Genomic DNA, 25,394 nt, shown 5'->3' with positions numbered 1-25,394 from the left:
AAATATTTGAGAATAAACCATTTAGTTTCACCAAACACTATAAAATATTAAAAAACTGTTGAATTTCCATACATTACTTCATCAAGTTGGTTAAAAACTAACTCTTTAACTTCTCAAAACTCAACAAATATTTAAATTTATAAAAAGAAAAAGACTTGACCAGTAATCAATTATAATTTTATAAAAAGAAAAAAACTTGATCAACCATTTTACTCTAAATAGGGATTCTCCGAGTATTCCAATATCTCGTTCCATATTCGTGTTGTTCCAATGCTAACGTCACTACACCAAATTGTGATTTTAGACAATCGGGATGAGTTTGATGACATCAAGAAAACGATATTACGTGGTGTTGTCCTAAGTTGAACCCTACCCAAGAGACCATAGAATGAGTTTGCAATAAATCATTCTTATGTCATGATTACAACAACAGCAATACAATGAATAATTTTTTATAGTATTTAACAGCACGAAATGTTTTTATTCAAGAATGAAAATCATACTTCAAGTTCAAGAAACCATGAGAACTCAAACTTCATGAATGATTATTGTGTCGGACATGTGCACCATACCAATGATTTGCCCGTGGCAATCATTACACTCCATTTGTCTTTGCTCCATCCCTCTTACATTCTTGATTTAAATAAACAAATGACAATTATTATACTTTGAATAATATATCATCACCAATTCACCAAAATATGGCGCCATAGAAACTTGTTCTAACTTGACAAATTTGATATAGAATTATCCATGAAAGGGGAGATAGTACTAATGATGTATGTGATATGAAACTAAGTTAAGATTGGGAAAAGTAATCATACAAAGTTTGGAATGAAGCAAAAATAGACAAAACTTCAATGACTGCAAGTGTCTCAGGTTTGACATAGATAAGGAAATTTAACAGTAAAAACCCCATCTTATACACAGATATACCCACCCCACCCACCAAACTGCATTTGCCATTTACTATACCCTTTTCACCCACCCCTCACCACTAAACCAGTACAAATTTCCCATTTCAAAATGTCCAAGAACCCAAATTACATGGAGAATCTAGCCTCCGTTTTCTTCATAAAAACTAGTTTTAACCAAGTAAACTTAAGCTCAAAATGATATAATTAAACTAGATAAAAATAAATACTTGCACAGGTCAAGATCAGATACTGAAGAATCTCAAACTCTAAGTAAATAAATGCTGAGCTCTGGACCTCCATTGCCATCAGGATTCATCATGTAAAAAGCTTCAGAATCTTTAGACCCGACGACTCTTTCAAACTTAGCTCTCATATACATCAGTTCTCCATCTGATTCTGCTCCGTTTCCACGCCCGGGGAGCACCCCTGCGCCCATGGAGATCGGGCCGATGGCATTCAAAACCTTCCATTCTTCAGGCCCGCATTCCCTCTTCATCGCGTACCCGCATTTCTTCCCGTTGCAGTAAGTCCTCCACATGGGCTCCTCGATGAGCTTAAAGCCCTTTTTACGCACCTTTTTCTCACACTCCAGCGCAATTCTGACCAGGCCTGAAGCCATCTCCTTCACGAGAATGCTCGTAGGCGTAGCTAATTCGACCAGAAACGCCGGGTTCAGCTTGAAATCTTCTTGAAAGGCGATGTGGACATGCCCACGCCTGTGGCCGAAAAGGGTACCCACAACTTTCGTCCCCAGGCCCGGTGTGAACTGGGTTTTGCCTAGAGCAAGAGCTGAGCGGAGCTTGAATGCCGCCATAACCGAGAGTTTTTTCCTTGGGACTTTTGCAGAGCCTAGAGAAAGTGAACGCATTTGGGAATTTATCTCCTCCGTTTTACCCTTTTCTTTCTCCTCAAACTTGGAAGAGGAGTTCAAGTTCAAGATTTCCACCATGTCTTCATCCCGTTCATCTTCAACACCTTTCTTCTTCCAGTGAAAATACCTCCTGGAAAATGAGAATGAATCATGCGGATTTCTAGTCATAATCGTCCTCATTTTCGAAACAATCAAACTTCACAACCAAGAAAACAAAAGAACAGATCAAAAAGGAAAGATGGGTTCTTTTTTGTCTCGAAAGATGGTCTGAGAAATGTGAAAGACAAGAACAAATAAAGAGGGATGAATTTTAATTTAATTCAAGAATCCTCTACAAGTTAATATAATATATATATATATATATATTTATTTATTTATAATGGGAGTGATTATATTCTCCAGCTTCTATTCCCTTTTGTCAGCTATGGCAGAGAGAAATCTGACAAAAGATGTTGAGCAGCCTCACCAACCTGAATAAAAATAAAATTAAAATTAAAATGAAGAAAATATATAACAAGAAAGTGAAAAATATCAAAAAACACAAACTACACAGAGGCGTAGGAAAGAGATGGATGCAAATATTTGAAGCGAAATGGGACAAATATTTGGTAGAGTGGAATGTGAGGGAACAAGGATTTATCGTGAAATCTTTCATTCAATGGTAGAGGCTGATGCAGAGAACAAAGAAGCGGAGTGGGGTAAGCTGCTGTAACAGGGAGAAAGATTGGCGTCGACCGATCCAAAAGACATTTCATTGGAAACTGATAAAGAAATATCCATAATTGCATTTACCACCTTCACTAATTGAAATCTTCAGTTATCGTCCAAAAATTGATATATATATTGAAAATTAACATAATTATAGTGTATTTGGCTTAAACATATTTTGAGAAGTTGTTAAAATGTCGCTAAATTAAGATGATAGAGTTTAAAGAAGCTGATATTGAGACATTTTTATGTTGCAAATTATTAAAATTGACGTGACACAATAAATGTTTTTGGACATAACTTTGGCCGTGTGTACATATCCATGAAATAAAATTTTATTTTATATATATATATATAAAGAGTTTATTTATCTAAGCGTGACACAAATGTGCAAAAATGTAGAATCAAAGGCAAAGATATGATTCAAAATATACCGAGCCAATAAAACTATATTTATTAGTCTACAAAAACAATGATCGCCTAGTTTTAATTGTTGAATTTTAGACAACAAAAGTAGATCCTTAATTTAATACAGAAAGTTTTTGCTCCACAGGCCCCTCCATTTGCACTACATGTATTATATGTAACTAAAATAATGATTATTCGTGATTATTATTACATCGAATTCACTCTAATAAAATTTTTATTAGAGTTTTTAATTATTATTTAAATAAAAATAATATAAATACATTAAATATATGATTCGTAAATATCATATGTGAATTTTTGAAATACATTAGATATTATAGTTACGAATAAATTATAAGAAAAATTTTATTTAGCGAAACGATTATCATATTTTCGTAAAAACTCATTAGTGTCGCCGTCAGCCTTTATATATAATACAAATATAGATTATCAGATAAATAAATAGATATTCATTGATATTTCGGACACCAAAGTCTATTGGACCAACTAATCATCATCTGCATCCAACAACTAGAGATGAAATTAAGGTTAGTTTAGATACCTAAAAACAATAGTTAAGTGCATGTTGGAACTAACTTCCAATCTAAATATTTATCTAATTTCAGATTAATAAGCTTTAGAATAAACAACCCACATGATCGTTAAGTAGTCATTAAGACCTATATGCATTTGGTGGAGAAAATAAGTAGTTTACTCGGCGGGATCATGGATTTAATTCGAATACGACCATGTAGGATGTATCAAAAAGTTAATCTCCAAGTAAAACTCGAAGTTTAAATGAATTTTCATGTCGAATCGGGGACATTTTTATTCGAAAATCGACTGTTAAGCATGGCACGCAAGCTAATTGCGTTATGTATGTATGTAAACACTTTGGGCCAGCGAAAGAGTTTGAGATTTATTCTTGCTAGGAGATTTCAAGAAGTTTGAAACTTCCCAGTATTATAAATAAAAAAACATTATGAACTAAGATTGGAGATTAAGATATTCGTAATTTAATATAATATTATCAACTTATATACAGATATAGTTATATATAATAGTGGGGAGAGTTTATAAATCCAAAGGTGTGTCTCAAACCCGCTTAATCGAGTCTAACTCTCGAATGATGTATGTCTGATACAGGGTCAGGTTTAAACATTGCTTGTTGACATCTCTACTCACTCGAGTGTTTTCGAAAACTCTTTAGAGTGCATGAAAATAAATTTGATAACAAAATAACCTTAAATGACACCTACATGCTCTTTAATGGTTACTCTTAGAGATGTAAAAATTGAACCCGACCCGTCGATTCGACCTAAGTAGACAAGAAAAGTATTATGTTAGGGTTGGAGTCAAATCGAATTGGATCCGAAATCAGACCCGAAAAAATTGGGTTACGTTGGGTTCGTGTTGACCTAAATTAAAAATCATCAACTCGAACTCACACGAACCATTTATATTTTTTTCATGACGCAAACATCCCATAACTTTTATTTTAGGGTTAAATTACTTTAAGATGCTTGAAGATTTTTTATATATATATTGATATCATAACTTTTTATCGTGTAATATTTATTTTATGAAATATTTGAATTTTCTAAACAATTGTTTCTTTTGTGAAAAATTAATAGTAGACAACAAAAACTTAAAATTATTAAATCCATGAAACATATTTATCATATTTAGGTGAACTTTTGTTGTTATGTGTTTAAATTAAAATATTATTAATATATTGTTTGAATTTTTATTTAATTATTTTGTTAAAGAATAAAAAATAATGTTTCATAATGAAAATCATCGGGTTGGTTCGAGTTCGAGTTTATAGTTTAGGGTATGTTCATGTTCAGGTTTGGGTTCGAGTTAATTTTTTTTTATATATATAATAATCTTGTTTTCATCTATCCAAATCCATCCGGATTGACACCCCTAATTACTCTCGATAGTAAATAAATTTCTAAAATTTACTTTATTCTTAAATTTTTTACGGTTTACGTGATCTTTTAATTTTTTGATTGAATTGATATAATTAAAAAACTTTGTTTCACATTAAATATCATTGAACTCAATATTTTCATAGTCGGATTAGTGATCGAATCGGTTTATCTTAAAAAACGGTTCAACCAGTCTGACCTTCCATTCAAAAAACTTTTATATTATATAAAATGATTATATAATATAATATAGTAAATAATATATTTCAAATTCTAAATATTTAAAATTGTACGTATAAATAATAATGAAAAATATATTTATCCGAATTTAAAATTTAAACCATATATATTATCAAATATAAATATATATATATATATTAAAAATAAATAAATCAAAATAATATCTAATATTAATAGAATAATATTTTCAATAAAAATCATACACACATATATATATAACCAAAAAGTAAAAGTTTAAATTTTAATCATAAAAAATATTAAAAATAAAAAATAAAAAATAAAAAACAATTTTTTTAAAATTAAGATGTTCGAACCGGATCGATATTTGATCAATTTGATTGATCAAACGTTTTTTTGGTACTTTTTAAATCGGATTTGTGACTTTTTTTTGTCGAATCGATCGAACCGGCCGATCTGATCCGATTTTGAAACAATGATTAAACTTATAAAATTTGAAACTTGAAATGATCTCCTCGTCATCCCAAATAACCTTGGTTTGAATTATCATAGTCGAGTAGCTAAAAGAAGATAAATAACGTGCATACGTACCAAATAGATTAAATAAATGGGACAAACAACATACATTTTAGGTGGGTTCGGCAAGAATTCCTCTAATTTGTTGGCAACGGATTTATGCCTCTCAGCACCGCGGTCTCCAATGGCGGAAACAATCCCAGCCATCGCATTTCTCAGGTTCAAGATTGATCGGCGTTTGATCACTATCAGAAAGAACTGCACGCAACAGGACGGCAATCAACTGCACCGATTTCGGTTCTGAAAGAACGTTGTTTGTCACCGTCACGAGCTCCATCCCCGTGATATCAAGTCCCGTCTCCTCCTTCACCTCCCTCACCGCGCATCCCCTCAAAACTTTCGCCTGCAAATAACATAGCAAGATCTGAAAATTGAAGAGAAAATCAGTCACTAACTAACACTAATTTGTCCCTATCACACACAGAAGATGAATTAAAGGATGACCGAATTCCAGGTGGCCGCCCGGAAGAGCGAAGGTGCCGAAACCAACGGCTGTGCGGCGGCGGCCGAGAAGCACTTTGGTGCCTTTAAACAGAAACACCCCAACACCGACTACTTGCTCCGGTGGCGATGGCATCATCTCCGGTCTCGTTAATCTTGTGCATATAAGGAGCAATTTGTCTCTTATGGCTTTTTATGTATCTGTGAGCAGTCTCATACGGGACTGCGGAGTATTTATTCTCGCGAAAATATTTTATTGTCATCTACAATTAAATTTTTAAATTTTAAATTTTAAATTATTTGGATTAAATTATACATATTTATCAAATTTTTAATAAAAAAAATAAGAAAAAATCCTCATACATAGATAGTTACTATGTAGGATTAGGGGTGAGCAATATTTCGGTTAAACCAAATTAATCGACCGAACCGAGTCAATTCAGAAATTCGGTTCGGTTATTTCGGAAATTCGGTTTTCAAACTAATCGATTACTCAATCGAAATCAGATTACACCTTATTTACTAAAGGAGCTGATTCTTCCTTCCTTGCGTTGCTGGTATATGTCGATGATATCATTATCGTTGGTCCGTCTCAGTCTACCATTGATTCTCTCAAAACTTTTCTGAAAACTCTATTTAAGTTGAAGGATCTAGGACCTTTGAAGTATTTTCTTGGGCTGGAAATTGCCCGTTCTAAGGATGGAATTTCTCTATGCCAACGACAGTATGCTTTGCAACTCTTGGAGGATACCGGATTTCTTGCTGGGAAGCCAACTCACACTCCCATGGATCCTACACTTCATCTATCTGCTGATCAAGGGGACTTACTTGCAGACACCTTCATCTATAGACGCCTCATTGGCCGTCTCCTATACCTCACCATATCACGTCCTGATATCACATATGCCGTTCACAAGTTGAGTCAGTTTGTTGCTCAACCTCGTTCCACACATTTGACAGCAGTTCATCACTTACTCAGGTACCTTAAGTCATCACCTGGCCAAGGCATTTACTTTCCTGCTACTTCTTTGCTGCAACTTAAAGCTTTCTCAGATGCTGACTGGGCATCTTGCCCTGATACTCGTTGCTCTGTCACCGGTTTTTGTGTGTTTCTTGGGGACTCTACAATTTTTTTGAACACTACAATTTACACAAATACATAAAAACATAAAATCACACACATCACAAATATATAAGTTTTGTTTGAACACAATTAATACATATTATATCGATTTTAAAATTAAAAATTAAAATATATATAAAAATTGATAAATAAAAAAATTTATTAAATAATAATATTTATTTAGCTTACAAACTAATCGATTACATGAGGACCTCGAAGCAGAGGACTCCTTTGCATAGCCGAGAGGCACATCCATATATACCTCTTCAAATAAGTCACCATTTAAAAATGCATTGTTAACATCGAGCTGGACTAAAAGCCAATTATTAACAGCAGCAAGAGCAAGAAGGATCTTGACAGTAGCAAGTTTAGCAACGGGGGAAAAAGTTTCAAAGAAGTCAACACCTTCTTGTTGAGTGTATCCTTTGGCCACGAGACGAGCTTTGTAGCGATCAACAGACCCATTTGGTGCATATTTGATTTTAAAAACCCAACGACATCCAATGGTATGTTTGCCTTGTGGTAATGGCACAACAGACCATGTGCAATTTTCTTCTAAGGCTGATAGTTCATCATTCATAGCATTTCTCCATTGAGAATATTTGACAGCTTCATGATAAAATTTTGGTTCAAATTGAGCAGAAACATTGAGAGCAAAAGATTTATGGTGTTGCGATAAAAGATCATAAGATAAATGATTGCTTAATGGATATTGAACTGAAGAATCTGATTGTGGACTTTGCATTAACAAATTGCAATGATAGTCCCGAAGGTATGACGGTGGCTGAGAAACTCTAGAAGAGGTTCGAATTGGTGCATTAATCTGTGCGGATTAAGTATCAGCTGGAATGGATAATTCCTCAAAAGCAGGAGGTATGGGATCTTGGGATAGACTTATAGTCAGAATGTTGGAAGGAAAGTCTCCAAGCATTGGTTTGGGTAGTACCAAGTCGGGAAAAATATCGATCGAGGGTTCTGATATATTGGGCGAGTGAAAAGGAAAAATATTTTCATAAAACACCACGTCTCGTGATACAAAGATCTCTGAATTTTGAATGTCATACATCTTATAACCCTTCATTCCAGGTGGATATCCCAGAAAAACGCATGACCTTGCCCTTGGTTGAAACTTGTGACGAGAAGCAGGTAGTGTGGAAGCAAAACCCAAACATCCAAACACTTTGAGAATTGAATATTCAAATGTTGTGTTGTACAAGAGCTCATAAGGAGTCTTGTGCTTGAGCCAAGGAGAAGGAGTTCTATTTATCAAAAAGGTTGCTGTTAGAACACACTCTCCCCAAAATTTAATTGGAACCTTTGACTGAAAATACAGGGCTCTTGCCACATTCAACAGGTGCTGATGTTTCCTTTCAACAACAGAATTTTGTTCTGGTCGTTGCACACAAGAGAATTGATGGATCATTCCTTTTGTGTGGACTAGCTCTGTGAAAGCCAATTCTGGAGCATTATCAGTTCTAATAACCTTGATCTTACTGTTGAACTGAGTTCCTACCATATTATAGAACCGTGAGAAAATATGTGATGCATCAGACTTGTTTTGAATAAGAAACACCCAAGTAAAGCATGTGCAATCGTCCACAAGAGTAAGGAAATACCGTTGATCATGTAAGGTAGAAACATTGAAAGGTCCCCATATATCACAGTGTATCAAGTCAAAAGGAGATGAAGACATATGATGGTTCGAAACAAAAGATAACCTTTTATGTTTAGCTAAAGGGCAAATATAGCATGGATTAGTACTGTCCAAAGAAAACCTTTTACATTGAAGACGACCTTGCAGGCATTCCAGAATCTTATTGGAAGGGTGTCCTAGGCGGTTGTGCCATGCTTGAACAAAGACTGTGTTTGCAGCAAATTCAGTGGGTTTGGCCGCTTCAAGAACATAGAGATTGTCTACTCGGTTACCCTTGCCAATCATCTCCTTGAGATTGAGATCCTGGATCACAAACTGATCATGGAAAAAGCTTATAACCATCTCATTATGCGCAATGAATGAGCCCACAGAAAACAAATTGAATTTGAAATCTGGAACAAAAAGAACATCCCGAAAAATTAGACTATCATTGATCTTGACATCACCACATGATTCCACACTAACATGTGTATGGTTTGGTAGTGTAACAACTGAATTCTGTACTGGTCTCATGGATATAAAATCCTTAGGATTTGAACAGATGTGTCGGGTGGCACCCGAATCCATTATCCAACTGGAGGATGATATTAAGGAGTGTGGTACAGATATGGAGAGGCATGTACCTGAAGAATGCGATGTGTTAGAAACATCGTGTGACCTTGTCACAGTAGAAGATAGATGATTGGCAAACATGCTCATGAGTTGACCATATTGGTTCTTGTTTAGACTTTGGAAGAATTGCCCATTGTTGTTTTCAATTGCATCAGTTTCAGCTTCAGCGGAATTTTGTTGGCTTGAAACTTGATTGGCCGGATGATTTTGAGGAGAAAATTGATTATGAGGCTTTGACTTCAAACCGGGTGGATAACCATGTATCTTGTAGCATGTGTCCAGAGTGTGGCCATGAATGTTGCAAGCTGAACAGAAAGGACGTTTTTTCAGATAATTTCTAAAATTGAAACGAGATTTACCTTTGGGTGCAGACCCCGTGTTATCAGTTGGAGATTTGTTTGGGAATCTGGTTGGTTCTCCCTTGATCGCGAATGTCATGCCATCAGTTGGATATGTGGACATGCTTTGTGTACCAATTTGTAGCTGCCTCTCTTCTTGTACGACCATAGAAAATACCTTGTTGATCGGAGGCAGTGGATCAATTAGTAAAATTTGACTCCTGACTTGGGAGAAAGATTCATTGAGCCCCATCAAAAAGGCTAGCACATAATCCATCTGATGATGCATTTCAAGTTTCTTGATTCCTTCACAACAACTTCCACAAACACATTGAGGTATGAAGTTATTGAGTTCTTCCCAAATAGTTTTAATTTTTGTGAAGTATATGCTCACAGAAGTTTGGCCTTGACGATGGTTGATCAATTCACGCCTGAGCTGAAATATCCTCGGACCATTACTCTGCCGAAAACGATCTTTGAGATCCTGCCAAATGTCCAAAACGGAATCTGCGAATATGATGCTCGCTGATATTTCCTTTGAAACCGAATTAAGTATCCACGAGATCACAATATTATTGTTTCGCTTCCATGAAACTAACAAATTTGGATCGGAATTGTCAGGCCGTGAGATTGATCCATCTACGAAACCGAGCTTATTATTCACAGAGAGAGCTATAACCATAGCTCTGATACCATATTGGATATGAACAGAGAGGGAGAATTTTCCTCTATTTCTCACACTTGCAAAATGAACCAGAGTTCTGTACATATATATACATCCGCTAATGTACTAGTTAACCAACTAATTAACAGAAACAAAACAACAAAGTAACCGTGCTAACTAATAATTAACTGCCTAAGTATGTGAAAGCCAATAATTTTTTATTGTGAATATCGGTATGGTTGACCCGTCTCACAGATAAAGATTCGTGAGATCGTCTCACAAGAGACCTACTCATTGGCTACATGGATCCTTTTGCGCACTATCCATCTGCTATTATATCATTATCTATATTTAGACGATGCATAATATAGACAATGAATTTCAAGTTCGTTAAATAAACATTAGCAAAACTCGTCAAAATTGTTTCAATATGGTCATGTTCCACGTAAAATATATATAACGAACAACTATCATGTGATCATAATTGGATTTACAATTTAGATGAAGTTACAATCAGAGATAGAAACTGGTCGTGATATAAATTTATTTAGAGATATTTTTATCGAATGAGGGATCCGTGAAAAGAAAATAAAAGTGCTAGAGGAAGACAAATTTAAAATCAAAACTACAATAATAGCAAATTGTAGAAGAGTTTACTGATGGCTAAAAAATTCCTTCTTCATATCTGTTTAGCGATAGATGTAGAGATTCGGAGATAAGACCAATTGCCAAACAACATACCTCTACATTACACATCATGCAATTGCTGTGCACAACACACAATATACTAGGCCACCTTTGTTTTGCGTTACATTTTAGAAGAAGTCAAATTTCAATTTCAGGTTGTATCAGTTAAGTGATCAAGAGTATGCATGACAAACAAATGACGTTAATAATTGCTAAATTTCGTGACCCTTTAGGAACCTTCAAAACCTCATCGATTCCTTAAATAGGTGGAGGAGGTGAGGAGGAATGAGACAGTAATTAGCTTTGGTCCGGATGATTTGAAAGGCGTGAACATGCCCCACAATGATGCCCTGGTCATTCAAGCCCGGGTTGCCAATTACGTAATTATGAGAGTCTTTGTTGACTCGGGCAGTTATGTGAATGTGATTTTCAAAGATGCCCTTGTGCAGATGGATTTGCAGGGTTATCATTTGGAATCGGTGGAGACTGCACTGTTTGGTTTTGCCGGGAATGTGGTTTACCCGGAAGGGGAGATTGTCCTACCGTTAACTTTGGGTTCCCGGGATGTAAAGAAAACAGTGATGACTACTTTCACTGTGGTGGATTCCCCCTCTTCTTATAACATCATTTTAGGCTGACCAGCTATGAATGAGTTGAGGACTGTGGCTTCCACCTATCACCAAAAAATTAAATTTCATGTGGGAAGCCGGTAGGAGAGGTCCGGGGAGATCAGCCTTCTTCCCGAAAATGCTACGTGGAGTCAGTCCGGGTGGATCAAAGCAAAACCATGAAGGAGGGGAAGAGGACGAGAATGGAGGAAGTAGGAGGGAGAATGGTTGGGCAGGGGGAAGTTCATTTTGTGGCTGAAGAGGAGCAGGATATTGTGGAGATCGGGCCAGGCCAGCAGATCCGGGTGGCTCGGGACCTTCAGCCATTCACCCGGGTCAGTTTGATTAACTGCTTAAAAGCTAATATTCTTGTATTTGCCGGGTCCCAACAGGAGTTGAAGGGGATCTCACCACTGTTATCTGAGCACCACTTGAATATTCTCCCGGGATCTCACCCGGTGAAGCAAAAGAAGAGACATTTTGGTCCTGAAAAGGACAAAGTTATTAATGAACATGTGAAAGAGTTGCTGCGAGCCGGCCACATTCGGGAAATTCAATTTCCTACATGGCTCTCGAATGTGGTTCTGGTACCCAAGTCCACCGGAAAGTGGAGAATGTGCGTGGACTTCAGGGATCTTAATAAATCTTGTCCCAAAGATCATTATCCCTTGCCCCGGATTGATCAATTGGTGGATTCCACCTCGGGCTATGAGTTGCTGAGTTTCATGGATGCTTACCAGGGTATCATCAAATCCCCCTGGCCAAAGCCGATCAAGATAAGGCCAGCTTCATCACCTCGGGAGGTACATTTTGTTATGTCGTAATGCCTTTCGGGTTAAAGAATGCAGGGGCCACCTACCAGCGTCTCATGAATAAAGTCTTTGAAAAGCAACTGGGAAGGAACCTGGAAGTCTACGTGGATGATATCTTGGGCAAATCTAAAAATGTTGCTGACTTTATTGCTGATTTGGAAGAGACTTTTGTTACTCTGATCAAATACGGAATCAAGCTTAACCCGTCCAAATGCATTTTTGGCATGAAGAGTGGCAAGTTTCTGGGGTTTATAGTGACAGACCGGGGAATCGAAGTGAATCAAGAGAAGGTTAAATCTGTATTATGCATGCCTTCCCCCCGATCTATCAAAGAAGTGCAGAAGCTGACCGAGAGGATTGCTTCCCTTTCTCGATTTATATCTCGGTCAGTACACAGGAGTTATCCCTTTTTCCAGGTCTTAAGGAAAGCCCAACAATTTGGTTGGGATGAGAAATGTGAACGGACCTTCCAAGATCTGAAGAGTCATCTAGCCGAGCTCCCCGTCTTGGTGAAGCCCGAGCCCGGGGAGAAGCTGTTTGTCTATTTATCTACAAAAGAGTATGCTGTCGGTTCTGTGTTAATTAAGGAAGAAGGCTCTGATCAGAGGCCTATCGATTATGTCAGCCACGCTCTGAGAGGCCCCGAGCTTCGGTACAGCGAAGTAGAGAAGATTGCCCTGGCCTTGGTAATGACCGCCCGGAAGCTGCGACCTTATTTTCTGTCGCACCCAATTATTGTTCTCACTAATAGTCCTCTGGGGAGGATTATGACTCATTCAGAAGTATCCGGACGGATGATCAAGTGGACGGTGGAGTTGGGTGAATATGACATTGAGTATAAGCCTCGGGTTGCCATCAAAGCACAGGCCCTGTCTAATTTTCTGTCCGAGATGATACAGCCCGAGGAAGAAGAGGTATGACGAGTGTATGTGGATGGGGCATCTAGCCTTGCTGGATGTGGAGTATGGGTGGTGATAGTGTCTCCCCCGGGAGAAAAGATCAAGCTTGCTCTGAGGATTGACTCCCGGGTAACTAATAATGAGCCAGAGTATGAAGCTGCTCTTGCGGGTATCCGAGCTGCCCGAGAGATTGGAGCTTCTCGTGTTATTATATATTCTGATTCACAACTAATCACTCAGCAGATCAAGGGTGTTTATGAGGCTAAAGATGACAGGATGATCAAATATTTACAGCTCATCAGAGCCCAAACATAAAATTTTGTGGATTGGAGTATTGAACAAATACCCCGGGAAGATAATGAAGAAGCTGATGTCCTAGCAAAAATGGCTGCTGCTTTAACATAAGTGAGTACCCGGGAAGTATTGCATGTTTCCCGGTTGGTCCACTCCACGGAAGAAGAAACATTGCCCGTACCAGAAGACTCCTGGATGACACCCCTAATCAAATTTATCACAAAGCATGAATTGCCGGAGTATAAAGCCCGGGCTCAAAAGATCAAGAGACAAGCTCCCAGATTTGTTCTCTTAAATAATATCTTATACCGAAGATCATTCCAAGGCCCTTTATTGAAATGTTTACACCCTGAGGAGGTGGATTATGTTCTCCGAGAAATTCATGAAGGATGTTGTGGTGAGCATCTAGGAGGGATAGCGTTAGCCCGGAAAGCAATGTTAGCAGGGTTTTGGTGGCCTACTATTAGCAAGGATTCTGCTCGGGTGGTCCGGATTTGTGAAGGTTGTCAACATCACTCCAATTTTCAACACAGCCCGGCCACTCCTATGAAGCCTATATGGGCATCCTGCCCTTTTGATCAATGGGGTATGGATATCGTTGGCCCCTTTCCTATTGCCTGGGCCCAAAAGAAGTTTTTATTGGTGGCTGTTGATTACTTTTCTAAATAGGTAGAAGCTGAGCCCTTGGCGAAAATTACGGGGCAAGAGGTCTTGAAGTTTTTGTGGAAAAATATTGTATGTCGGTTTGGAGTACCTCGAAGACTAATATCTGATAATGGAAGACAGTTTCAGGGGAAAAAAATTACATCTTGGTGCCGGGAAATGAAGACCATCCAGTCTTTTACGTCTGTTGCCTACCCTCAGGCCAATGGTCAGACAGAAGTGGTGAACAGAATTATTGTGCATGCTTTGAAAACTAGATTGCAAGGCAAGGGAAAAGACTGGGTGGAGGAGTTGCCTAGTGTTCTCTGGGCATATCGCACCACTCCTCGGGCACCTACGCAAGAAACCCCTTTTAGCTTGGTCTATGGTTCTGAAGCAGTCTTGCCGGTAGAGATTGGGCAATCATCTGCCCAGGTAGAATCTTACCCGGATGATAACGATCAAAGTCGGGCAATGGAATTGGATGCAGTGGAAGAGAAGAGGGACCAGGCCATGATTTGAATGGAAGCATACCGAGGCCGGGTTATGAAGTCGTACAATAAGAAAGTCCGAACTCGAGATTTTCAAGTAGGAGATCTGGTCATGAAGAAAGTTAATCCAGCCGGGGATGTGGGAAAGCTTGAAGCTCGATGAGAAGAACCTTACAAAATAACCCGAAAAGTTAGCTCATGAGCTTTTTATTTAGAAGATGCTCAGGGGCACTCTCTCAAAAGACCCTGAAATGTGTTTCATTTAAAGAAGAATTATGCTTGATGTAATTACTACTATTTGAAGATGAAATAAAAAGGCCTCTTTTCTCAAGAGTGTTGTGTATCTTATTATTATATCTCACACCGGGAAGGACAAAGCCTCGGATTCTTAAAAATCCCAGGGTAAACCCTGGCTCGGGGCTCCGTACCTCGACCATTCTAAGTCCCGCGACATGATCCTTGTCCCAAGGCTCCGTTCCTTAGTTCTAAAAGCCCAGGGTAAACCCTGGCTCGGGGCTCCGTACCTCGACCATTCTAAGTCCTGGGACATGATCCCCGGCCCAAGGCTCCGTACCTTGGTTCTAAAAGCCCAGGGTAAACCCTGGCTCGAGGCTCCGTACCTCGACCATTCTAAGTCCCGGGACATGATCCCCGACCCAAGGCTCCGTACCTTGGTTCTAAAAGCCCAGGGTAAACCCTGGCTCGAGGCATCACACCTCGATCACTCTAAGTCCCGGGACATGTTCCCCAGCACAAGGTTATGGGCCTTGGTTATCATGACAAGGTTTCAGTGTTTCTGAACATCGTATTTCACTATACTAAGAATGTCAGCTGGATGACTCGGGATTCAACTTCTGGGTTAATTATGACAGTTTCCGGATACTCTTCAACACTTCGAAAAACTTGTGGTTATTTGCATGCAAAGTGATTCTTTTATCCAGTTTTGGTTACCACAATATTATTGAAGAAGCAGTTAATAGAGGAAAAAGAAATTTTCATTCAAAAAGCCCGAAGGCTGGTAAATACAAGGAAAAGTAAAAAGACATTCCTATTCTATATTGATAGTTTCTTCTTCCGGCAGCTCCTCTTCATCATCCTCCTTCTCCTCCTCACCATCCTTGGGAAGGGATGCAATGGCCCGGCTGAAATCAAGAAAATCCTTCATATCCGGGGGCACGAGTCCAGCCTCCTCAAATTGTTCCCGTCATTTATTGAAATCGGTCTTGAAAAGAGGATAGGCCTTATCCGCCACCGTTGCTTGGAATTCTGGGGTCTGGAGGAAGGAGGCTCGCTCTTGTTCCCTGGTCATTTGGAGAAGCCTCAGGGCAGCTTCGGCCTTTTCTGCCCGAGATTGTTGTTGTTCTTTTTCCTCGACCATTGTATTAACTTTGGTCTCAAATACTCGAACTTGTTGTTGCAAGCGATCTTCCCGGACAGAGGCGTCTATGGTTTCCTCCTGAGCCTTAACCAGGGCTGATTGAGTAAACTCCAGAGTGGCACGGAGACCAGCTACCTCCTCTGAATGTGCCAACCGAGCTTGAGCAAGCTCTTCTTGAAGTTGGGCATAAACGTCCTGAGCTGCTCGGAGCTGCCTGCCCTTGTGGGTGGCTGTCGCCGCTACTTCCTCGAAAGCTGAGATAAGCAGCTGGGCACCCTGTTTTGAAGAAGTTAGTTACATCCATGATCTTATTAGTCCCCTGTAAATATTTGGCTGAGGCCGGGGAGATCTTGAGGAAGGGTTCGTCAACAGCAGTCAGGACCTGCTTGAAAAGCTTAACCCCGAGTGGTGTAGTCCCTTCCTCGAAGAAGCTGGCCCGAGAAGAGGAGCCGGGTTGAAGATGTTTTTGGTTGGAATGTTGGGAGGCCTGGGAAGCCTGGGAGGTCTGCTCTTGCCGGGGAGGAGTAGCCTGATTTACTTGGGAAGTAACTGGAACCTCCCTTTGATTCTCCTCGCGCAAGACTACCTCCGGGCTTGTAGCAGCCTTGCATTTCTTTTGGATTAGGGGGATGTGGTCATCCGAATCAGTAGACTCTGCTCGAGTCATCTCAACCCGAGGAGTTTTCCCTTGTGTAGCAACCTTCTTCCGAGTTGCTGCTTCTTCGATTTTCTTCTTGGCAGCCGCTCTTTTTGCTGCCAGCCTCTTCTCTTTGGCTGCCCGGTCACCTGCCCATTTTTTAGCAAAGGCCTCCTGCATCTTATCTGCATAGAAGATAAAGGGTTATCGCAAGAGAAACATGGAGGAAAAAGATAGACAGAGTAGAAAGAAGAAAGAATTATCGGGTTGAGCCCCGAGCCGGCAACCTCTTCAATTACCCGGTCTATTGGGTCTTCAGCCTGAGCACTCAACTCGTAAACAAGCATATTTTCCTCCGAGATAAGAATAGATGAAGAATATTTTTGACCCTCCACCAAATTTTGGCTTTGGGTATAGGAATCCTCGAACTTGTAAGCCAGGGGAAGCTTGGGTTGAGGAGGAAGTAAAGGAAGGAATCCGGTCAAACAGGAGAGAAAGGCCGGGAGTTGAATGAAAAAGTATCTTCCCTTCCATCCCTTCTAGGAAGAAGGGATATCATCGAGGAACCGGGCATTGGTCCGGGCAGTAAGGGAAAAAGCAAAATCGCCTAATCTACAGGTAAAATAATAATGAAGAATGAGGGGGGTTGATAGTCAGACTGTTCATGCGGAAACAAACGTAGGCCGAGGCCATGATGCGAAAAGAATTAGGGTGGAATTGATTTATAGGAACGCCGAAGAACTTGGCGACCACAATGTAAAACAAAGGGATGGGGAACCAGAGACCATTTCTAAATTGGTCCCGGAAGAAGGTGGTATACCCGAAAAGAGGACTATATGCCCGATCAGAGGGACTGGGATAAGAATAGGGTGGGTAGAAGGAATAGACCCCAGAGACCGGAGTTCCTCGTCTGCCCCCGAACGCAGAGTGTTGCTCATTGAGGAGAACCAAGGAACTCCCGGGGCCTCAGCAGAAAGAGGATCATCAACCTGGGCTTTTCCCTTTCCCTCGTCCTTTTTCAGGAATCGGGAAGTGCCCGAGGCGATTGGCTTGGAAGAAGAGGGTTTTGTTTGGTGAACTTTTGGTTTTTTGGAGGTATGGGCGGAGGGACGGCGACGAGGGCGAGAAGGATGGGAGTTTGAGCGCAGCGCGGTGGACTCATAATCAGATGAGCCTCGTGCATTGGCTCCGGAGGTCGAAGAAGTAGAATGAGACATGATTTTAAAAGAGAAAACTTACGAGTTTTGTAAAGAAGAAGATGGACGGAGTGGTTGCAGCGGTGTGAGATCGCCGGAGAAGAAGGGAGTTGTTCTGAGGAGCTTCGAGAAAAAATTTTGCAAGGGTTTCGCCGAATATTTGAATTTGCAAGTGAGTTTTGCAAAAAACAGTGTTCTACTATATATAGGAGGAATGATTGATCTCAGCCGTTGATATGGATACACATGGACGATCATGATGCATCTCGTAAATTGTGCCGAGCAGATGAAAGGACGCACACGTATATCGAGGTATCAGACTTATCGGGTTCTTGGAATTCAAAAAGTTTTTCAGCAAGATTTAATGCTAAGTGCTTACGTCAGCATGACATCACCTCAAGTACATGAGAATACGAAACGACATCTTATTTAAAGCCCGGGAGACATGAGGCCCCGGCATCTTATCTGAAGCCCGGGAGACATAAGGCCCCGGCATCTTATTTAAAGCCCGGGAGATATGAGGCCTCGGCATTCTATGTTAAACCCGGGAGATATTCGGTCCTAGTTTTTCAGTTTTTCAGTTTTTCATTTATCCGTTATTCATCTTCAACTGATGTCAGTTAGTTTTATGTTAGTTATTTTATTCAATTCGTGATATACATATCAACTGATGAAATTAAATTCTTGAAGCAAAATAAACGACGAAGATGGAATAAATAAACATTTTATTTATTTAAAACAGTAAGCACAGAGTACATTAAAATACTCTTCCTCAACAAAAGACTTCCACTTGTTCAACCAACTGGTTAAACCCCCAGCGGAAGTCTTGAGAAAGTCGTCTGATTCAGCGATGTGCTTCAAAATGCTTATCTCCTTCTTTAGCATCAGGAGATAGACACTTTCATCAGTAAAAATGACCATCTCATCAGATATATGGAGACGTCGCGCATATTTCTTCACGCGCTTCAAAGTCTCAGAAAGAGGAACTGCCTCGTCCTCGAGGAGGGACTGAAGATTCTGAAGCTCCTCCCAAAACAGAAGCACTTTATGGAGGACCTCTTCCTCCATGGCCACCTTTCTGGCCTCCATGGCGTCTTTCATAGAAACATCTGCCGATCAGGAGTCTTCGAACTACTTGCACCTGCCATTATACTTCTTGGATAATAATTCGCTAAATATGATTGAAGAATATGTGGGCTACTATATATAGGAGAAAGGAGTTAATCACAGTCGATGATCTATGAACGCATGAACGGTTATGATGAATTTTGGAAGTTGAGCCGAGCAAACGAAAGGGTGTGTACAATTATCGAGGCGTCAGTCTTATCCATCTCGGAATATGAAACGTTTTTCGACAAGAATTAATGCTGAGGTGCACGTCATTATGGTAATAATTACGGTACCCGAAAGTACTAAACGACAAAGTATTCTAAGACCAAGATATATGTGGCCCCGGCATGTCACTTTATCGCTGAGATATTTGAGGCCCCCCGATGCTACTTACCGTTCTGAATTTATTTTCTTTAGAGGCATAAAAATCATTGATTGGGACAGCGAGTAAGACTCTAGGCCGACTATTTTAGGGATGGGTGGTGATACCCCCATAAGGATCTGGGTCATCCGAGACCCGGGACGGGGAAAGGATAGCCCCGGCATCGTATACGCCGTACCAGGCCTTATCAGTTGTCGGGTATTTTATTCTATTCCCGGGCAGTCATGAGCCCGGGCTGTCACATGTGTACCGGAGTGTTTCTCTTCTACCCGGGCAATCGAGTGCCCGGGTCCTCATACCTTGCTCGGGGTCTTACTACCCGAGATACCTCGAAAATTGAACCATACTCGAGTATACTCAGTAGGGGATATCTTATCTGTTAGAACAACTTGGGTGTTGGCGTGTTAAAGAAGTCATCAGAAAGTATGGGCAGCCGACTTATCATACTTAGTAGGTGGCACTGAAAACTAGGTAATGATGAGATTTTCTACTACAAATAGCAGGTATACTCTTCATTTACGGATTCTGGAATTCTTAGCTTTCAAACACACATATATTCTCATATATATCACTTGAATACCTGCTGACTTTAGCATCGGAGTGGCCACGTCGGACACCCCTCGGACGCCCATTGACGAGTTCCTTTCTTGTTTGCAGGTGTTGTTGAAGCCATCTCCACACTCAAATTTCCTAAACACTTCTTATATTTGGTGAATTGCCCGCGTAACTATACCCGATTCACTCGAATATCATCAATCACCACTTCTCATCCAATCCCTCTCACTTCTTTTCATCGCGCTCCTCACTTCCTACACGACCAGGAATCCAAGACTAACCACCCTCCCCCGTGTGCAAACCCCAAGCGCAAGAAGAAACCCCAGAAGACAATGCACATAGCCTCGTCTTGGGAACAGATCAAGAGCTTGCTCACTTGCAAGCAGATCGAGGAATCCCAAATCCATCATCTGATTTTCTCCTCCTGCAGCTCCATCTGCACCTTCCGGGACGTCTCCGCACTCCACAACAACAGCAGGGTGGTGCACCGCTCCGATATCTCCACAGATAGCATTTTTTTGGGTCAAGAAAGCAGGCTTCTCAGCAAAAGAGGCATCCACCCGTCTTCGTCTAGTCGATTTGTTAATTCCAGCTTGCTGCGATCCGGCTATGGCGCTGGCGCCTACACGGGGAGGGGGATGCAGCTGAGGAGGCTCTCGGGTTGTTACGAGTGCCACACGATCGTTGATCCAAGCATGTAGGGGCTGAATTCCGTCCAATCTCATAGTTCTCTACACACCAAACGCAATGAAAGTTAATTAGTTGAGTTAATTAAATATATAGATTAATTTCAATTTAATGTTTTTGGACGCAGTTATCCATTGTCGAGAACGAGGATTTGCGCTTGCTCTGTATGCGGGGACGTTTTTCCCAAAGTTCAGAGCTTGAAGCATCACCAGGCAGTCAGGCATGTAGGTGATCTTTACTCTTTTCTTTTTCGCTTTAATTCCCTGGATCATCATTAATTCATGACTCAAAGCACATTATAAAAGAAAAATATACAAGATTTAAGTACTTCTTGATTAATGGCACGCTTCCATTAGCTAAAAAATTTGAAGGTGGTGATCCTATTCGGTCTTGCATGGATATATATCTAAGACAGTGGATCGAATTGGGAGTACTAAATATAAAATTATAATTATATATCTCTTTCGAAAAGACTTTATTCTATATTAATATTTCAAAATTCAGTGTAGGAGAATTTGAGTTGACTGGTTAGTGCAGCGTTACGAGATAATGTAGAATTTATCTTGTTATGGACCAGTACTTGTTATCGATTAAATTTTAGAGCTTTCAATTAAAAGCACGACACTTTGCGACGTGGCGCGTTATTATTGGTCGTAAGGCATACTATTTTAATTTTGCATTTATTATATTAAAATCCAGGATTCTAAAAAATTAAATTAAAAAACATCGAATGAGAACGGCGTGTAATTGGTTTCTGCAGTATCTGAGCTCGGTCCAGAGGATTCGAGCCGCAATATAATTGAAATGATTTTCGAATCAAGCTGGATTAAAAAGGACAACTCAATCTGCAAGATCGAACGGATACTAAAGGTCCACAACACCCAGCGCACGATCCAAAGGTTCGAAGACTACAGAGACGCGGTGAAGACACGCGCCAACTCCGCCGCAAAGAGGGACGCCAGGTGCTCTGTCGACGGGAACGAGCTTCTGAGATTCCACTGCGCTACGCTCACGTGCCTCCTCGGCGCGTGTGGTTCATCCAGCTTGTGCGCTTCTGTTCCCGACTGCAGAGTGTGTACGATCATCCGAAATGGATTCCAGGGCAGCAAGATTAGCGGGGTCCACATGACAGCGAGCAGCGGTAGGGCTCACAACAGTATCGACGTCCCGCGTCTTGGATACTCGCCGCGCCATGCTGGTGTGCCGGGTGATTGCTGGAAGGGTGAAGCGCGTGGGTGAGGAAGCGGCGGCGGGGGAGGATGACGTGGCTGCGGCGCTGGTGGCTGGCTCGTTTGATTCGGTGGCTGGATTTACCGGCTCGAATCTGGAGGATTTATACGTGTTTAATTCAAGGGCATGTTAGAATTTTTCTCAAAAATCATGTTTTTACACATATATAAACATGATAAAACTATATGCGGAAGCTTAATCGAGAATTACCTCATGCCATTGGAAATTTTGATTTCTATGCTTTTCCTTCCGGTTGAAATCTTCTAAGCACTCCAATCTTTCTTTAGATGGTGTATTATTCTGTATGAGATTGTGTATCTAGGGACCTCAATGCCTTCGGTATTTATAGCTAAACTCATACTATCAACGAGTTTATTGCGGGAGCCTAAATGTCAAAAGAAGAGCCGTGTACGCATATCAATTTACTTAAGTTGAGTCGGCGTACGCATGTGCTTGTCAAAATTGTAGGCGATGGCCGTCGCCATTTCCTACACGTTTTATCTTCTTCAAATATGTGTCACTTTTTCTTACATTCTCCCACTTGACACATATATCTCATTTACCATAAGAGAAAACAAAATACATGAATCATGGCGATCGGTTCTCTAAAAGTGAGTATGATCTTCCATGTATCACAATGCATTATGTCTCTCAAATCTGTATAACTTAATGAATAAACCCTATGTTTATTCGAGGTCCAACTTTATTGATATTTTTCTCAAAATAACTGATTATGTACATAACTGAATATGAGAAATATCATAACTGAATGCATTTCATTATCAAAACCATAAAATTATTATGGAATCAAATCCATCAGTAATTACCATACGATTTTTTAACATCTGAAATTTGCATGCTTTTAGGTTAAAAGATCATCAATTCAGTGCTAACGTGTTCAATGACCACTTTATTAACACGTTCTCCAACGGTTTAAAATACATTATGTCGATATACTTAGTTCGACCACCGCTTTAGTCACAAAGACCATAACTGAATTGCAGTAATATAATCTTAATGGCTTAGACGTAGAATCCATAATTCTAAGCCCATAATGAAAACTCCTTAAAATACACTACACAATATTGCTTCAATGACGAATTTTGACTCAATAGTGGAAGTAACAAATCACTTTCCAAATTGTCAAATCGTCTCACCTAGGCATGTAAAACTTTAATACTATAGAAGTATCCCAAAACATTTTGCAACTTTTTAGTGGTCAAATACTTATATTACTCTGATAATATTTAAACTCCCACTAACCTTCTGGTATTCATAATGTCCCACAATATTCTCAACAAAACTTAATGAAGAGTTAACATTGTAAAACCTGAAATACCACTAATGTGAGACATGTTTCAAGCCATATCGTTTTCTTAATATTAAATATTCATCATAGAGAAGAATTCTTTATGTTGTTCGATATTGCCTAATGAGACTTTATTTGTTTTCAAGACTCATCTAAAAATGAATGGCAATTTAACCAACTTTCAGACTTCATAACTTGCTGTTGAATTCTTTTATCATTCAATATCTTTATGAGCATTAAGAACTTCAAGATCATGGCCAACAATTTGTGGAATTTATATGATTGGTTTCACAACACACTTTAAATTGGATGATGTTGTGAATAACAATCAATACATATAATATGTGTGGATGAATGAGCATCATAATGATTAATATTCTGAATTTGATCGCTCCCACTAATCAAGTCATTCTCAATAAATTTTGAATATCTTGTTTCCACAATCTTATGATTTGTGATGAACATGTATTTGTCATAGTACCTTGTACCCTATATCATCTCATATTTATAGTGCTCATTAAGCCTGTATGAAGAATAATTTTCAGTTTCAAACTTTAAAATTATAAATTTCAATTTTAGAAAATAATATCAGAGTAATAGCAATATGCTGCAAAATTAATGAATACATGCTAATTTTATTAAATGAAGCAATAAACCATATGTTATGTTTTACCCATTTAAATCATGATCTACATATGAATCACTGACATAAAAATTGTCTGTGAACTGAATTTTTAATTCAATTAGATTCATACAACTTAATGATATATCTATTAAATTATATTCAATTCTTAATCCATATGGATAAATTAAGAAAATAATTCAATATTGTATCCTAATTAATTATATTTAACATAAAAAAATTTATTGTGGGATAAATTTCAATGTTAAAATATAATTAATTACAATTTATATCCCTTGTAACCAAATGTGATCATCATAATTTATGTATAATTTTAATTCAATCAAAGATGCTGTGGCTACTCTTCAATTAATTAAAATCATACGAATCACTAGGATATTAAATTCCTTATGCATAAAATATTTATTCTTCATGATTATTCATCTCAAAGTATTATCAAAACGATGAATAATTTTATGTAATTTATGTCTTTTATAACTAAATGTGATTAAAAATTAATGTATAATTTTAATTCAATTAAAGATGCTATAAATATTCTTTAATAAATTAAAATTATACGAATCACTAAGACATTAAATCACAATTCTTTTTTAAATATTTATGCTCTTAATAAATGTCTTTCATGTGATCCTCAGCCCACTTAATGTATAATTTCTCATAATTAAGGGTGCTGTAGCTAAACTTTAATTATTTAAAATTATACGGATCACTAGACAATTTTATTTATTTATTTATTTTTATACTTAATAAAATTCCCTTAATGTGATCCCAATCTGACTTGATGCATAATTATCATAATTAAGGGTGATGTGGCTAAACTTTAATTATTTAAAATTATACAGATCACTAGACAAAAATTTTGGGTTTTAATAAATGCTAATGTGATCCAAATCTGACTTAATGTATAATTCTCATAATTAAGGGTGTTGTGGCTAAACCTTAATTATTTAAAATTCTACGGATCACTGGACAAAAATTTTGGCTTTACTTTAATACTTTATATAATGATTAATATTTAGGAACACATTCAACACTTTTCAAGAGTGCTCCCAGGAAAGATAGGTAGTGCCAAGGTCCTTTAAATACCTAACTCCTAGTCAGAGCAACATTCTTCAGGAAGACCAGTAGCTAGACAAGGCAGTTTAAACCGATCTATGAAGAACTCCCTCAGATCATGTTTTCTCACGTCACCTTATAATTATTATTCAACTGAATTATCCACATTTATGTGAATCTTTATAAGCCAAAATTTTTTATTAAATAACTTTATATTCACATTTTTACTTAATATGAACAAAGACGTTCCCCATCAGTTTTTCTATTCAATCAGAGTAGTGATAAAGTGAGGATCACATTTACATGAAAATGTGGGCTCCTCATCAGTTTTTCT

At 38.8% G+C, this 25,394-nt stretch overlaps 2 protein-coding genes and 1 pseudogene across 2 annotated transcripts; 2 read left to right on the top strand and 1 right to left on the bottom strand.

Annotated features, from left to right (window-relative positions):
- Nucleotides 1-850: 850 nt before the first annotated feature.
- On the bottom strand, nucleotides 851-2,582 carry LOC140990693 (protein MIZU-KUSSEI 1-like). The gene is made up of 2 exons (XM_073460529.1): nucleotides 2,338-2,582; nucleotides 851-2,258 (listed from the first exon to the last, which is right to left on the bottom strand). Exon 2 carries the CDS (start codon nucleotides 1,966-1,968, stop codon nucleotides 1,177-1,179), a length of 792 nt encoding a protein of 263 aa, XP_073316630.1. The 5' UTR covers nucleotides 1,969-2,258; nucleotides 2,338-2,582; the 3' UTR covers nucleotides 851-1,176.
- An 8,881-nt stretch (nucleotides 2,583-11,463) lies between these two features.
- Nucleotides 11,464-11,769, top strand: LOC140990185 (uncharacterized). The gene has a single exon (XM_073459765.1). The coding sequence runs from the start codon at nucleotides 11,464-11,466 to the stop codon at nucleotides 11,767-11,769; it is 306 nt and encodes a 101-aa protein (XP_073315866.1).
- Nucleotides 11,770-20,392: 8,623 nt separating this feature from the next.
- LOC140990595 (uncharacterized) lies at nucleotides 20,393-23,106 on the top strand (annotated as a pseudogene).
- Nucleotides 23,107-25,394: the final 2,288 nt, after the last annotated feature.

The sequence above is a fragment of the Primulina huaijiensis genome, chromosome 12, assembly GCF_012295235.1.
Source record: "Primulina huaijiensis isolate GDHJ02 chromosome 12, ASM1229523v2, whole genome shotgun sequence".
NCBI classification, from domain to species: domain Eukaryota; kingdom Viridiplantae; phylum Streptophyta; class Magnoliopsida; order Lamiales; family Gesneriaceae; genus Primulina; species Primulina huaijiensis.
The sequence above is the reverse complement of the archived record's forward strand: the minus strand, read 5'-3'. Positions and strand labels throughout refer to the sequence as shown.

Bases quoted from the DNA above. Each gene is read 5' to 3' on its own strand.
- LOC140990185 (XM_073459765.1), top strand. From the start codon at position 11,464: ATGCCCCACAATGATGCCCTGGTCATTCAAGCCCGGGTTGCCAATTAC.
- LOC140990693 (XM_073460529.1), bottom strand. From the start codon at position 1,968: ATGAGGACGATTATGACTAGAAATCCGCATGATTCATTCTCATTTTCC.